Source organism: Trematosphaeria pertusa, assembly GCF_010094035.1.
Source record: "Trematosphaeria pertusa strain CBS 122368 unplaced genomic scaffold BU26scaffold_1, whole genome shotgun sequence".
In the NCBI taxonomy this organism is placed as follows: domain Eukaryota; kingdom Fungi; phylum Ascomycota; class Dothideomycetes; order Pleosporales; family Trematosphaeriaceae; genus Trematosphaeria; species Trematosphaeria pertusa.
The window spans coordinates 2722429-2735717 of record NW_022987212.1 but is presented as its reverse complement, the minus strand read 5'-3'; the positions used below and the strand labels follow the sequence as shown (position 1 = coordinate 2735717).

At 51.5% G+C, this 13289-nt stretch overlaps 6 protein-coding genes across 6 annotated transcripts; 3 read left to right on the top strand and 3 right to left on the bottom strand.

Moving 5' to 3' along the window:
• The first annotated feature begins 138 nt into the window (after positions 1-138).
• On the top strand, positions 139-1416 carry BU26DRAFT_599211 (uncharacterized protein). Its single transcript, XM_033835081.1, has 5 exons — positions 139-643; positions 694-748; positions 794-881; positions 951-1186; positions 1238-1416. Exons 1-5 carry the CDS (start codon positions 299-301, stop codon positions 1324-1326), a joined length of 813 nt encoding a protein of 270 aa, XP_033691543.1. The 5' UTR covers positions 139-298; the 3' UTR covers positions 1327-1416.
• A 60-nt stretch (positions 1417-1476) lies between these two features.
• On the bottom strand, positions 1477-2691 carry BU26DRAFT_574796 (uncharacterized protein; the record flags this gene model as incomplete). Its single annotated transcript, XM_033834338.1, has 3 exons — positions 2082-2691; positions 1760-1813; positions 1477-1689 (listed from the first exon to the last, which is right to left on the bottom strand). The coding sequence occupies exons 1-3, from the start codon at positions 2577-2579 to the stop codon at positions 1477-1479; spliced, it is 765 nt and encodes a 254-aa protein (XP_033691542.1). The 5' UTR covers positions 2580-2691.
• Positions 2692-3170: 479 nt separating this feature from the next.
• BU26DRAFT_557984 (uncharacterized protein) lies at positions 3171-6144 on the top strand (the record flags this gene model as incomplete). The annotated part of the gene is made up of 3 exons (XM_033832518.1): positions 3171-3458; positions 3506-4493; positions 4550-6144. 3 exons carry the CDS (start codon positions 3171-3173, stop codon positions 6142-6144), a joined length of 2871 nt encoding a protein of 956 aa, XP_033691541.1.
• Positions 6145-6197: 53 nt separating this feature from the next.
• Positions 6198-8844, bottom strand: BU26DRAFT_557983 (beta-lactamase/transpeptidase-like protein; the record flags this gene model as incomplete). Its single annotated transcript, XM_033832517.1, has 3 exons — positions 6198-8026; positions 8082-8625; positions 8671-8844. 3 exons carry the CDS (start codon positions 8842-8844, stop codon positions 6198-6200), a joined length of 2547 nt encoding a protein of 848 aa, XP_033691540.1.
• Positions 8845-9286: 442 nt separating this feature from the next.
• On the bottom strand, positions 9287-10130 carry BU26DRAFT_557982 (uncharacterized protein; the record flags this gene model as incomplete). The annotated part of the gene is made up of 3 exons (XM_033832516.1): positions 9287-9424; positions 9488-9757; positions 9816-10130. 3 exons carry the CDS (start codon positions 10128-10130, stop codon positions 9287-9289), a joined length of 723 nt encoding a protein of 240 aa, XP_033691539.1.
• Positions 10131-11582: 1452 nt separating this feature from the next.
• BU26DRAFT_574764 (uncharacterized protein) lies at positions 11583-12922 on the top strand (the record flags this gene model as incomplete). Its single annotated transcript, XM_033834337.1, has 2 exons — positions 11583-11585; positions 11639-12922. Coding segments are annotated over 2 exons (1287 nt in total), but the record flags the coding sequence as incomplete, so codon positions are not given.
• Positions 12923-13289: the final 367 nt, after the last annotated feature.

The window sequence follows — 13289 nt, the reverse complement described above, 5'->3', positions numbered from 1 at the left end:
CGCAGGGTGAGCACTAGCGTGGGGATCTCCGGAAACCTTGCGTAAGCGAGCTGGGAGGGGTGCATGGCGGTCTGTGCACCCTGCAGGAGGCGCATCATATGGAGGACACACGGCTGACCGCCTTCGGCACGACCGCCCCAATCGAGTGCACAGGTGAACTTGATCAGGCGGGGTGTTACGACTCCTGGACATGGGGATCCATCGTTCCGCCTTCCCTCGTTAGGTTTATTTGCCTACGGAGAAGTGAAATCGTCGCGAAGTCTCGAAACATCTTCATTTGTTGGCAACCGCTGTTGATATGGCGCAAGAAGCACTGCCATTCATTGAAGGGCAGATATCATATCTGAATTCGGTCGAGCTTTATAAGACCGAGAAGCCGTTCATCTCCTCCGTTCCGTTCCTGGTCAGCGAGGGAAAGAATTCGAACATCGACGAAAGTAAACACAATGTCAAGATCTTCGACGTTCGTGGGCACGAAGACAGTTTCAGACTCGGGACCCATGGCTTCCAATACGTTACGCACGAGTTCGTTGCGAAACCCGAACGCAAAATTGATGGCCCCGGCCATCCGTACATCAACGAAGTAACGAATCTCCTAAAGAACATACTCCATCCGAAAGCTGTGGTGGTGTATGACTGTAACGTAAGTAGACATTACTGATTTGCGCATCATGTTTGATATAACATTGGTAGGTCCGTCGCATTGGAGATTTGGACTTCTTCCAGCCAGCAACCTCTGCCCACATAGGTACAACGATCTCATAGATTGAGCGACCCAGACTAATTTATATAGATCACACTCCGCGTAACGCCCTCTTCCGATTCCAGGAAGCGATGAAACTGTACGGGGAGGTAGAATTTGATCGATGGCAAGCATATACGTAGGACTGCCGAGCGCTCACAGACGCAAAGCCGTATTTCACTCTGTGTGTTTGCTAACATGATACAAGTGTCTGGTGCCCTTTGAGTCACCCTGTCATGGACTGGCCTTTGGCTGTCTGCGATTTTCGATCGGTTGACGCTGAGGAAGATCTCGAAATGGTCGATACTGTGTTGCCCCACAGAGTCAATGAGATATATCACCTGCGCCACAACAAAGCTCATCGCTGGTACTATCTAAGTGACCAGAAACCCAGCGAGGCACTGATAATGAAGATTCACGATTCAAAGGACACCGATTCACGTTGTAGGTCTATCTTGTCACGATATGTCTCGCAGCAAATACTAAAATTCCCAGTTTGTGCTCACGCTTCTTTTCGAGCGCCGACATTTGACGCTCGAATGCCGAGAGAGAGCATAGATGTACGGACATTCGTAATGTACTGATTCTAATATCGTTCATGAGAGAGAAAGATAGTTCGAGGATGGCAAGAGATATAGCAACAGTAAAGTCAATTCTAGTAGCGACAGTATCTCACATGCCATTGAATTCCAATTTGAACCTTCGTACTAGACGCTGTCGGGATGTTCCATCGTTCAAGATCCTTGGGTGGGTGAAAGATCACGTTGAAGATCGTGGTGCCATTCAACCCAAGGCTTGGCCCAAGGAGAGTCATCCTGAGGCTTCCAGTTTACCCAAGGACGTCCTCGCTCACCACCTTCCTTCATTTCAGCTTCAATCCACTTCTTCCACGGTCGTTCGCGGGTATCGTTTTCTTCTCCGACTATTGCGATTTCCACGGGTGATTTCTGCGATCGTAATTAGCCTATGGCTCAGAGTTGGCATATCTGCGGCTATTGCAGAGGAAAAGCAGCTTACCTGGCCTTCAGACATGTTCACTGGAACTGAGTTCTTTGGTCGCAGGCGGCAACTCTGTCTTGGGAAAAGAGTTTCAACTGCAAGAATGTGGATTGTATGTGATGACGGATTGTTTGACCCCAATCGGTGGGCAAGCGACCAACTAAGTAGGGCACGAAGGCGGGCTGATAGAGCGCTGCTTCCACGACCCGGTAGGTTAGCCTATAGGAGTTACCCGTAATCACTACTGTCTGTTGGGCGGCAACAACATGGCAGAACAGTATCAACTGACCAATTCCCATGACAACTAAATTTCGAGATCTGAATGCGGACGGGAACACACCAAGCGGGCTGCATAATGGTGTGGTACCGTGTAAGCGTATGAGACGGAGGAGGACGCACCTTCCTTCTCACGTGGTCCATTTCCGGCTAAACGTGGCGAACCATCCATGCAAGCGGACTCTAGTAAAGAAGAAAACGTACGCCGGGTAGGGCAGGTGTTCCTTGACCATCGCATCAGTACAAGCAAACTTTGGAATGGAGGAAGAATCAGCATCGATTGACTCACCAGTTCGTTTATACCTCGGAACCAGAACCAACAGGCGTACATCGCGAATGCAACCATGATGGTGTTTCCGCACATATCCTGGGCGCGATTGAGCAGACGCTCGGAATTCTGCGCCAACGTGTAGCTCATGACGCCTAGCCCACCACCCACGCCATACACTGTTGTAAGAAAGGCGTCAATGTCGAAGAGGGCTTGATGGTTTGCCGGGTAAACCGTCTTCCAGATAAGTGCGATAAGGAGAGCAAGTTGGAATATGGTGATTGTAGAGAGCATGTTGACCTAAAAGGTTCAGTGGCAGGACCATGGCCAGTCGAATCGGGCACGGGGTCGTACGAATCGTGAAGGTGTGCGATGATATGCTAGTAGTAGCGTAGCCCATTGCAAGTAGAACCCAAGTCGAACACCAAGCCCATATAAGTTCTCGTCTCCCGGAAGTCCTTCTCTAGTACCCATTGTTGATCGATTACTGAGAAAGTAGCAGCTCTAACGAAGGCAATAACACTCGGCAGTAGACTCCAAAGGAAGCAAGGAAGAGGTTGAATGAGAGGTTAGAAGCATGTGTGAAGGAGTTTGATGTATTCTGGGTCGAGAAACGATCATTTCGAATCTCTAATTACTAAGGTAGTTTTCGTTGGCTCAAGCTGTGACGCAGCTGGAGCCACACGTTACCCTGGGCGGTTTGTGTGCATAGGTGTAAGGTGGGACAGCCCCTCTCGGATATACCTATGGGCAGGCTGGCCCCCCTCTCCTCTTAGGATCGTGTGACTGTCTAACCAAAGCTGAATATAGCTTTTCGCCAGCCCCCTTTCTTTCTCTGTCTAATATTTCTACAATCGAGGACTCGCCCGATCCATCACACGGATAATGGCGGTGGTGGATGAATATGGGACTTCGGCGTTGTGGGCCCGTGCCGTTTCAGAATATAAGGAAAAGCTTTCGCAGGACGACCTACACGCAGTTCTAAGTGTGAGCAACTCGCAAGAACTGCTGCGGCGCCTTGAATCTTCTGAGATCCAGATCTCCAACCACGGCACCAGAATGGAAAAGATACGGAACGGCCTCGAGAAGTACAGTGTCTTTCTTTCGGTATTCGGCTCTGCACTGCCTGAGACCTCTGCCTTGTTCTGGGGCAGTCTGGACTTTTTACATCAAGTATATTGCACACTAATTGTGGTGAGTCTAGATACTGACAGATTTAGATGTCCTCTGGATCGCAGGTGCCTAGGCAGCTGAAAGAACTCGTCGCGAACCTGATCGAAGACCTCTGCAGCTCCGCGCCGCGTCTACGCACATACGAAAAGATCTTTCGCGATATGACAGAGGTCGATACAGCCCTCGCACAGCTCTATCACGGAGTTCTGAGCTTCTTCTACGAAGTCAATGTCTTCCTCAAACGATGCGCCTCCCGACCCAAAATCGCGCCGCTCCCTGAGCCCATCCGCGTTCGAGCAAAACTGAAGGAAATCGAAGACCTGAAGACCAATGTGGAGAGGGAAGCATGGGCTGCAAATGTAGATTTGCACTACAAATGGCACGAGGAGATAAAAGATATATTCAGTCGGGTATCTGTAAAACCCAAGGGCTCGCTCCCTTGCCGAATTGTGCCATATCCGGTCAACCCACGCTTCGTTGGACGTCAAGATATACTCAATCAGATGAGTATTGATCTCGCCATATCCAAGCCAGAGCAGAAGTCCATTGCAATTCATGGCATGGGTGGCGTGGGCAAAACTCAGATTGCTCTCAAGTACATCTACGACCACCTGGAGGACTATCCTGCGGTCTTTTGGATGAATGCAGACTCTCGTGCAAAACTCCAGTCATCGTTCGTCGATGCCGCCAGGAAATTACAACTGAAGGAAAGTGACTCGCAACATGACGCCGAGAGTGTTTCAAAGGTGCTTAAAGACTGGATGGAAGAAGCTAGGGACGAGTGGCTAGTTGTGTTCGACAACGCAGATGATCTGGAAATTCTGAGACCCTTCTGGCCGTCTGGAAACCGTGGAACCATTATCATCACCAGCCGGAATCACGCCGCTGCAGCACTCACAAAGAAGGGTGCCTTAGTCAAACCTCTTCCGGCAGACGACGGTGAAAGTCTGTTCATGTCGATTATCACTCGCTCAGGAAGCGAAGAGCCGGACGGTGACGCTGACATATGGGTCCGCAAAGTCATAGAAAAGCTTGGTAAGCCTGATCAGCAGTTAGTCTATGGGCGAAGCAGGGCGCTGATAAGCTTCAAGGATATTTGCCACTCGCCATTAACCAGGTCGCTCACTACATGCTGGAAAGCGAGTGTAGTGTGGATGACTTCTACGACATTTATAACGAATCTCTAAAGTCCCAGGAGACGTTCGGCCCACTAAAAGCCACTGTGGGCGACATGTTCTACGAGCACTCCCTGGCCACTGTGTGGAAGATCTCACTCAAGAAGCTTTCTGATAATGCTGCTTCTCTGTTGGCAATTCTATCGTGCCTGGACCCTGACGGAATTCCAGAGTCCCTGCTAAGAGAGGGCTCGAAAGGACATCCGGATCTTCTATACCTCAGCCGTACGGTGTCATTCATTGATGTTGTCAGTGAGCTTATGCGTAATGGTCTGATATCAAAGAACATCACGCAGGTCCAGACTGGAGGGGCCTCCTTGAATAGGCGAGGCACTCGCAGCTTAGCAGTGCACAGGCTTGTCCAAGAGACTGTCTTTCACCAACAAGACAAAGCAGCGCAGAACTCAACATTTTCGAGTGCGGTCAAACTGTGTCTGACTGTCTATCCGCATCCGACCAGGTCGAACTTTCGCTTGATGCACAGATGGCCCGAATGTGAGAAACTCCTCCCACACCTCCTTGCCCTGAACTCCCGATCTCTGGACTCTACGGACCTCGAGCTCGACGCTCGCCTTGCAGAACTATTTCTGTATGGTAGTTGGTATCTGTACGAAAGACGTCTCCCTGAGCTCTCTCTTCCTCTTCTCGAGACGGCCAAGAAGATCTGCGAGAACTCTTCAACCGGTATCGACTGGTTTCTGAAGGCAAGGACCCTGAGCTGCTTTGGGTGTGTGCTGTTTGAATGCTCGAAGTACCAGGACTCCGAAAAGTTTTTCCGGAAAGCCCTAGAAATACGTCTCAAAAATGTGGAAGACAGTGATATCCTGTTAGCACACGGCTACCAAGATGTCGCACTGCCAGTCACGGCCCAGGGTCGCTATGATGAGGCCATCGAACTTCAGAAAAGAGCTTTGGCCGTAGTTGAACTGAACGGTGACGACTTCACGCGGAGAGACATGACATTCCATATCCACCACAACATGGCACGTACGTACGAGGCAGCCGGTCAGCCGGAAATGGGGTTGACATTGCACTTCAATCAAGGCGACGAGTTTGGCGACGGACTTCGGACCGAGATGAGCGAATCTGGTGCAGTGAACCTCTACGCCATCGGTAACTGCTACCTCGCTCAGAATAACCCCATTGGCATAGAATATCACACCAGGGCACTCAAGATAAGAAAGCAGTTGGTTGGCGAACGAGGTTTCTATTACGGAGTTTCTTTGCACAAGATGGGATGCATCTTGTACGAAGGGGGGAACTTCGCTGAAGCTGGCGATGCCTTCGAACAGGCTCGAGACATCTTCAGCAACTCACTCGATGCTCAGCGTGAGCTTGCGCGTTCCACGTATTTTCTGTCCGTTGTCAACCGTGAGCTTGGCCATCTCGCAGAAGCCGATAAGCTCCTAGCAGAAGCGCAGATGCTTATGTGTCAAATCACGGGAAGCAAAGCTGAGGACGGGGATCTCAACGACAAGTTCTCCAAATTGGTTATATATATCCATAATTGAGGCCGGGAAAAAGCAGCTCGGAGTACCATGGAGGTAGTTCAGGACACGATCGTTTAAGCATTCCTCTTCGTGAAAACCTCCCCTTCTGCTACGTTCGGATCATGATGCCATCGCAGCCTAGTGACACTTCCACAATCGGCCGCCTCGAAGTGTATCCTATAAAATGCATGAGGCCGACAGTATTGTGCTCGTTTCACCATCTCATCGTATGTCAGGTTCCAAACGAAGACGTCGTGATGGTAGTGGCGCAAGACGTACTGCTCATCGGTCCGTTTCTGAAATCTTAGAAAAAGTTGACAGTCGACATCGATTCCGATCTCAATCGTCCAGTTCTGGATTGAGTTCTCATACATACCAACGTAATCGTGTAACGGCCTATGTGTTGTGCCTCTCTCTCGTTCCTCTTCAAGTCGAGCCGCGACTTTCTCCATCCTCTCAGCCCCGTTCATTGCAGCCTCCGAGGCTAGTGCAGCGTAGTCGTTCTGTGGCTTGCCAGCGAATATGCAGTCAACAAGCAATTGTGCGGTGAGGTCTGCTGCATCGCAGAGGCCAAGAGAGTTCTGCAAGACGATTACAGCTGTTTGTGTCTCTGGAAGCAGTATGACAGCCGCTGTAGTGCCTGGCATATTTCCTCCATGCCAGATTGCGAGTTTCCCCGGGAATTTACCACCAAACAGGGGCATAGATTTCACCATGCTAGAGTTCCAGCCAAAGTCGAGCTTTCCCGGGAGCTGAGTCCGGTTCCAACCGAGCGAGTGTGTCTGCTCAAACAAGCTCTCGGTGTTTCGAGCAATGCGGGGACAGCAGAGTTGAGCGGTCTGCTTGATCACCGAAGGACATGCAGTTGGCTCGTTCATGGTGCATGTGATGTCCCTCAGCGACGATGAGCATCCGTGACCAAACAAAACATCGCTCAACTTTTGACTGAGCGTCGCGAGTCCCCTTGATTTGGAGGTGCTCAGAGAGAGCCCACCAGGAACTAGAGGTCTAAGGGCAACCAGAAAAGCATGATACAGTCGCAAGAGATCGGAAACCGTTGTTCGGACGGATATCCCTGAGAACATCATCGTGCTATCTGATGCCTCTGAGAATGGAATTCTGAATGGTGTTCCATCTCTCAATATGTTGTACGGTATCGCCACATTCGTGTCGTCTGGTTGGCGTGTGTAGGTCCTGGACATGCCTAAAGGACGAAATATGCTTTGTTTGACGAAATCTCCGTAGGATTGCTTGGATACTGCTTCGATGAGAAGGCCCGGAATGTTGTATGCGTGGTTGTTGTAGAGGAAGCGCGTTCTCGGCGAAGCGACCACAGGCAAGTACTCAAATGTTCGCAGACTTTCCTCCTTCGGTAGGAGGATGGCATTGTTCGATTGTAGATAAAGCGCGTCTGCCCAAGTGGTGCCGGTCCTGTGGCTCAGAAAGTCTATAACGCTCAATTTGGATTTCTCTGGACATGTGGTCTTGTTGAAGGGCAGAATCTCGTCCACTGGCGTTTCCCATCGCAGGTCTCCGCGATCAACCAATATGCCCACTGCAGCAGCCGTGATCGCCTTTGTCAGCGATGCAACATGGAATATTGTATTTCCATTGACGGGTAGCTGTGAGTGAACATCTCGATAACCGAAGTAGTCTTCGTGGATGGTAATGCCATGATGAATCACGGCGACAGTGAGCCCTGGGGCGCCACTTATTTTCCGAATCCCATCAATAACACTCCGAGCTCTATGGATACTGTTGTGGATATGACGCAGGTCTGACGCCATTGAGCTTTTGAATATGAGCCCCGACGTAGCTGCAAGCCTGCGAGAAAGGTGTGCCGTGTGGTGGCCAGAGATCAGAAGTGAAATGTCGGGGACGGGAGCGCAAGGGGCGTAGCCGACTATATACGTAGGTAACGGCTGGGTGCGGGGCACATGCAGAAACGGGCCTGGCACAGCTGCCACCCGAAGAACGCCGTCGCTTCTCAGATGTGTACAGCAAGGAAAGGCCCGGTCGCACTGATGGGGTCGGGTCGGCGCTCTGACTGTATAGGTACTCCCCAAGCTGATCAAGGTCCTCCAGCTCTAGTATTTCCTCGCCCGCACCCTCTAGAGACGATGCCGCCTCTTCTTCCAACTGCTCTTCGATCTCAGTTTCCGGCGTAGCTTCTGCGATCACGATTTTCGAATCATCGCTTTCTGATTGTGTCACAGCCGCGATCGCTGATTCACGGGCACTTTCACGGGCTACTTCCTCGTCCTCCAACGTGTTATCGCTTGGACGCGACACGGTGGATTCGTCTTCCAATCGCTCGCTGGGAATATCGAGCTCCTGCGCCTCGATACAAGCCGACTTGATATAGTCCAGCCTGCCATTAGCCAGTACGTAATACATCGCGAGGGCTCCCATCACCGCATTGATCATTGCTACCTTCCACGAATAGGTAGACCGCACTGGGATCGCGACTAATACGTTGATGGTTGGCGATAATGGCTCGATCTATACACATTAGTACATACATATTCAACTACGACAGAGACTTACAGCTTGGGCCGTAATATTTCGCATGCTGCCGACGACCTCATAGCGGACGGGATGCTGTGCTGCACCTTCTGCCACCAATTCCTTCATCAAGAACGCCCCGAGAATAGCAGTGACGAGCAAGTAGTGTTTGCTACCGGAAAGCGTGGTGTTGCGAGATTCCGCTTTATTGTCCATGATGACGAGAGATTCGATAGAATTGAATGTGATACTGAACGAGACTGAACGAAAGTTACTTTATTTCCTGGCTGAGCTGCGAGCGCTTCGAGATAAGGATTCGAACGGCGCGTATTTTCCGGAGTAGGATGCGGCACAGCATCGCTCGAACAAACATGAAACTGAACACGTGCATTTCACCTCAGCGCTTAAGCAGGCCAACTGCATTTCAACTTCCCGGAACTGCTAAGTCACCACCAATTTTTGGCGCTATCCTCCACTCTGGTTTGGCTGCATTTAGGCGGCCATGCCCTAACTCGTCGATTCTTCACTCGCCTTCGATGCTCTTCCCTTCTTCAATCTTTGGCCTCGCCCCGCGCTCCGCCCAGGGTTTACGCCAGTGCTCGGGAGACTGGCTCAGTGATGTGTACTAACGGCTTGGTCCCTGTCCGGTAATTGCTGTTCACATGGGGTTGACAAGCGGCTGCTTCCCAGCCCTCGTCCATCTCGTCTTCTTCCGCAACCTCGCCTGAAGACCAAACATCGCCATAACCACCACTGCATTCACAATAAGCACGATCTGCAGCCACTTAACGGCGATCTGTACTTGCATTAGTCCGCAAATCTACCCTCAAAGCTACTGCAGGAGCACGTAGACACTCACAATCTCATTACAGGCTAGCGGAGCCGTCCAATCTTTGCTTCTGTCCGTACCCAGAGGCACCCACTTCTTCAAAAAGTTGCACGCCCCCATCTCCCGCGAGCAGAGGAGATTCGTAAACGTTCCCGCAGACTTCGTCGACGCTGTCGAGACCGTGCAGCCGTACTGATCGGGCCCCTTGTCTGTGAAGGAAGTAACGAGCGCGGCGAGCGCGGCGCCCACGGCTGCTGCTCCGGTGATGAAGACGGTGCCGGTATAGAAGCGGCGCACTGGCTGTTCAACGACGTCAGTCCTACTCTGTTAAACTCAAGCGTAACTCTGCAGCGCATACCAACTGGAAGTCCGAGTCCATATCCCGCTTCCGCAGCTTGTGCCACGCAATACCTGCCATCACGGCGGCCGTTAAGCAGAGGCATCCAGAGATAATAGTCGCGTTGGTGGACGGCTCAGTGTAGTCGACGATCATGTCATCGTGGTTCCACGAGTTCGTCCGCTGGTTGAAAGTCGTCGGCACCGCGATCCATCGCGGCATTAGCCAATCGCCGATGATCCAGTAGTGGGCTGTTATTACGATAGAAACGAGAGACAGGAGGAAAAAAAGAGTCGTCGGTATGAGCGAAAGATTGAGGACCCTTTCATACCCCATTTTCGCGGCGTGCGCTGCGGAATACGTACGATCAAACAGTTTTCAACGAGAGGTGTAAAAGAAAGAAGGCGGAAGAGCGAAGAAAAAGGAGACCTGAAAGGTCGAGTCGCGCTTCGTATACTCCGGTCTTAAGGCGACACTCTGCGCGTGTGTTCACTCTGCGATGCCCGATGCGGGGCGTAGCGTGCTGGAACGCTACGATTGGGGCGAATTTCCGCTAACGGTGCAATATTGGCGCCTGAGCAATAAATGGACTCCGATGCGATTGGCCACGGGGAAGGTGGTGTGAGGCTATGCATGGGTTTCATGCTCGATTGGGGTCCGGAGGATCGCTGATTAGCCCCGCCGGAAAGGCGCAGCAAATCCTCACGGGAACGGCTCGTAAAGATTATCTCCTTGCAGATATAAAGACTTGCATTCAGTCGAGATCAATGGCGCCAGCCCAGGTGTATCGTAAGCGCGACGGCAAATGGGGCAAATGGGCCTGGGTTCTGCAAAACCAGAAAAGATGAGCATACCCGCATACTCCTGCGAGGGCTATAGGTTGATAAGATCGTGCGATGAGAACTCCGGTCTCGATACAAAGGTATCGAAGGGATTGGGAGTAGCAGTCACGTGACCTCGTGTTTCACCTCGTTCACACTCGTATAGACCACGGGACCCTGGAAGGGTTTGGAGGTTTGGAGCAGCGTCCTTCCGGAGGATATGGTCAGATTTCTGCTAGAAGTAGGGCAAATAGCTTTCGAAGAGCGCGCCGCGGAAGACTTCACTTTACCTCGCGATCGCGATACATTATCTCGCACTCCGCACTTCGTGAGCGATCAGTAGAAGATAATAATGCCTACAAAATGATAGACATTGCGCTTCCACTAGCACATACGTCTCCTTAGACGTGGTGAACGCATTAGTCTTACCAATTAAGAGGTTAGGAAAAAGTTCGCTCGGCGTCCCAGGATCGCGCGCAAGAATACCCACATGAAGCTTAGGGAGGGCATTCGAGCTAGAATCTTTAAGGAAAAGTCGCGCTCGGCGTCGCAACTATGACCCGGCCTCGAGTTTGCCCCTCATCCACAATTCACTCCGTGTTCCGGACGACTCGAGACAATCGCGACTGCGGCGAGATCTGTATGTGACCACCGATTTGGATGCCCTCGTGCCTCCCAAAGTCCGCATATCGCCCACCCATACAAGTCTTGATCACACTCCACGACGAAGCTTCAATCTTGACGCCTCGCGACTGGTCGGGCTGAACTACTTACTCTAAAATCTTGGGATACCCTTCGCAAACGGTATCAGCACTGCATGCCGGTCTCTTATAGAGGCCTGTCTACACTTTCCACTTTTCAAAAGTAAACTTCACAGGTACTGCATAAACTCGAGTTCTCGCTGCCGTGTGTTGAGGAATCTGGGTATGACCAGGGGCATCAAAAGTTTTTGCGCTTCGGGGACTAGCTAGTAGGGGAAATGTTCTATTTCACTTACTATCTGATATTCACTTTGTGCGCCAGCTCGCGACTCTTTCTCTCATCGTTATAAGACCGCCGTACAGGACAGCACCCTCGACCCGCACAGTCCGCAGGCTCTCTCCAACCGCAACTCGTCAGCACAATCGTCCATTGGATCTTCAGTTTTCGACAGCGTCGTCAGAATCGAAAATAACTGAACGCACCTACACGGCTGTACCCAGAATGGCCCCGCTGAGTCCGGATTTGTTTCCATCATGCGTCGAGGCCGAGTGGCCGTCGCTCGAGAGCATGCCGACAGAAGTTATCTGGAACGTCATCGAAGAAGGGCAGTTCTCGGTTCACGATCTCTACAGTGTTTCCTTGCAGTGTCGAAAGCTGAGGTATGCTGCGGAGCGCTGTCTCTACTCATCCTTCGAATGCACCGCCAAAGACACTCGCGATGACGTCGTACTGCCGTTATTCTTGCGGACTATCACTACACGGCCTGAACTAGCTCAGAAAGTCGAACGGGTTCTACTTCGCTTGTCACCGCACTTGCGGCCGAGAGAGCGGAAGCCTTCGAATGCGCTTCCATATGTGATCAATCATGTTTATGGCGCGCTTCGGACTCCCCGGCCTGAATGTCATGTGCAACCAGCCAAGAAAGAAGTCGATAGGGACGGTCTCCTATCCGAGTTCCAAATCGCAGTTGACATAGGCAATGTCGACGCGGCTGCTGCCATGATTATGATGCATCTCCCAAACCTTAAGTCTCTCAAAATCGAGTTCCATGATCCCTTAGAGGCTTGGTTCACCCTGATGCAACACGTCAGCAAGCTTCTCACACACGGACAAGGCTGGCAATTTAAAACCACACCTTCGCTTACGAGCCTCACGCTTCACGCACCCCCCCATTTTGGCAACGTATACGATATCCATGGGATTGCCATTTTTGGTATTGAGACATTACGGAAAGTCGAATTGCAGAATATAAATTTCCATGGACCATGGGTTCCTCGCTGTTCTCCCGTCACTGACGTCACATTTCTCGACTTTCCCGTCTCAACGGGCCCCAGTTTAGCGACAATTCGCGTTGGAAGGGCTTCCTCAGCATCTTCTCCGAGCTGCAGCATCTCCGGATCGAGTGGAAAAAGCAATACGCTAGGTGGATTGAAAACGAGCCCCCGCCCGGGTGGATCAACATCGTACACGATGATCTGCCTCTCTTCTTCAATATCAAAGACCTTGCTGAGCAAGCCGACTTTCTCGAGACCCTGCACCTCCACACCAGGGGCCGTCCATTGGCCCTATGTGACCTCAGGAGGAAACGAGCGATCGCTCACCTAGATGCCCTCCGAGATTTTCCACAGCTGAGACGCTTCTCGGCTACGGAAATGGTGCTTTTTGACTGGAAAACCTTCTCTCGTCCGATGGGTGTGTTTGCCAACAGCGACCGGTTCGGCATGCTACATCTCCACCATCTGCACGGTCTTCTCCCCGACCCGTTGGAGGAGCTTACGGTGTATGCCACTAGACAGAGTGAACGCCCGTATGAGCATCTACGGAGCGCATGGGACGAGACGTGGCAGCTTTCTAACCGGCATGATCTGCTTCCAAACCTGCGCACGGTTCGCCTCAGGCGGTACTAAGAGCATATCGATGCGTGCGTTGGCCTGTGTAAACAAGAGAGTAGCAAGTACGGATGAAGATTCAC

What these genes read in the sequence shown, in the direction of transcription:
- BU26DRAFT_599211 (XM_033835081.1), top strand. Translation starts at nt 299, where the DNA reads ATGGCGCAAGAAGCACTGCCATTCATTGAAGGGCAGATATCATATCTG. An exon ending in AGCAACCTCTGCCCACATAG is followed by an intron (nt 749 to 793) that starts GTACAACGATCT and finishes TAATTTATATAG; the next exon opens with ATCACACTCCGCGTAACGCC. An exon ending in AAAGGACACCGATTCACGTT is followed by an intron (nt 1,187 to 1,237) that starts GTAGGTCTATCT and finishes TAAAATTCCCAG; the next exon opens with TTTGTGCTCACGCTTCTTTT.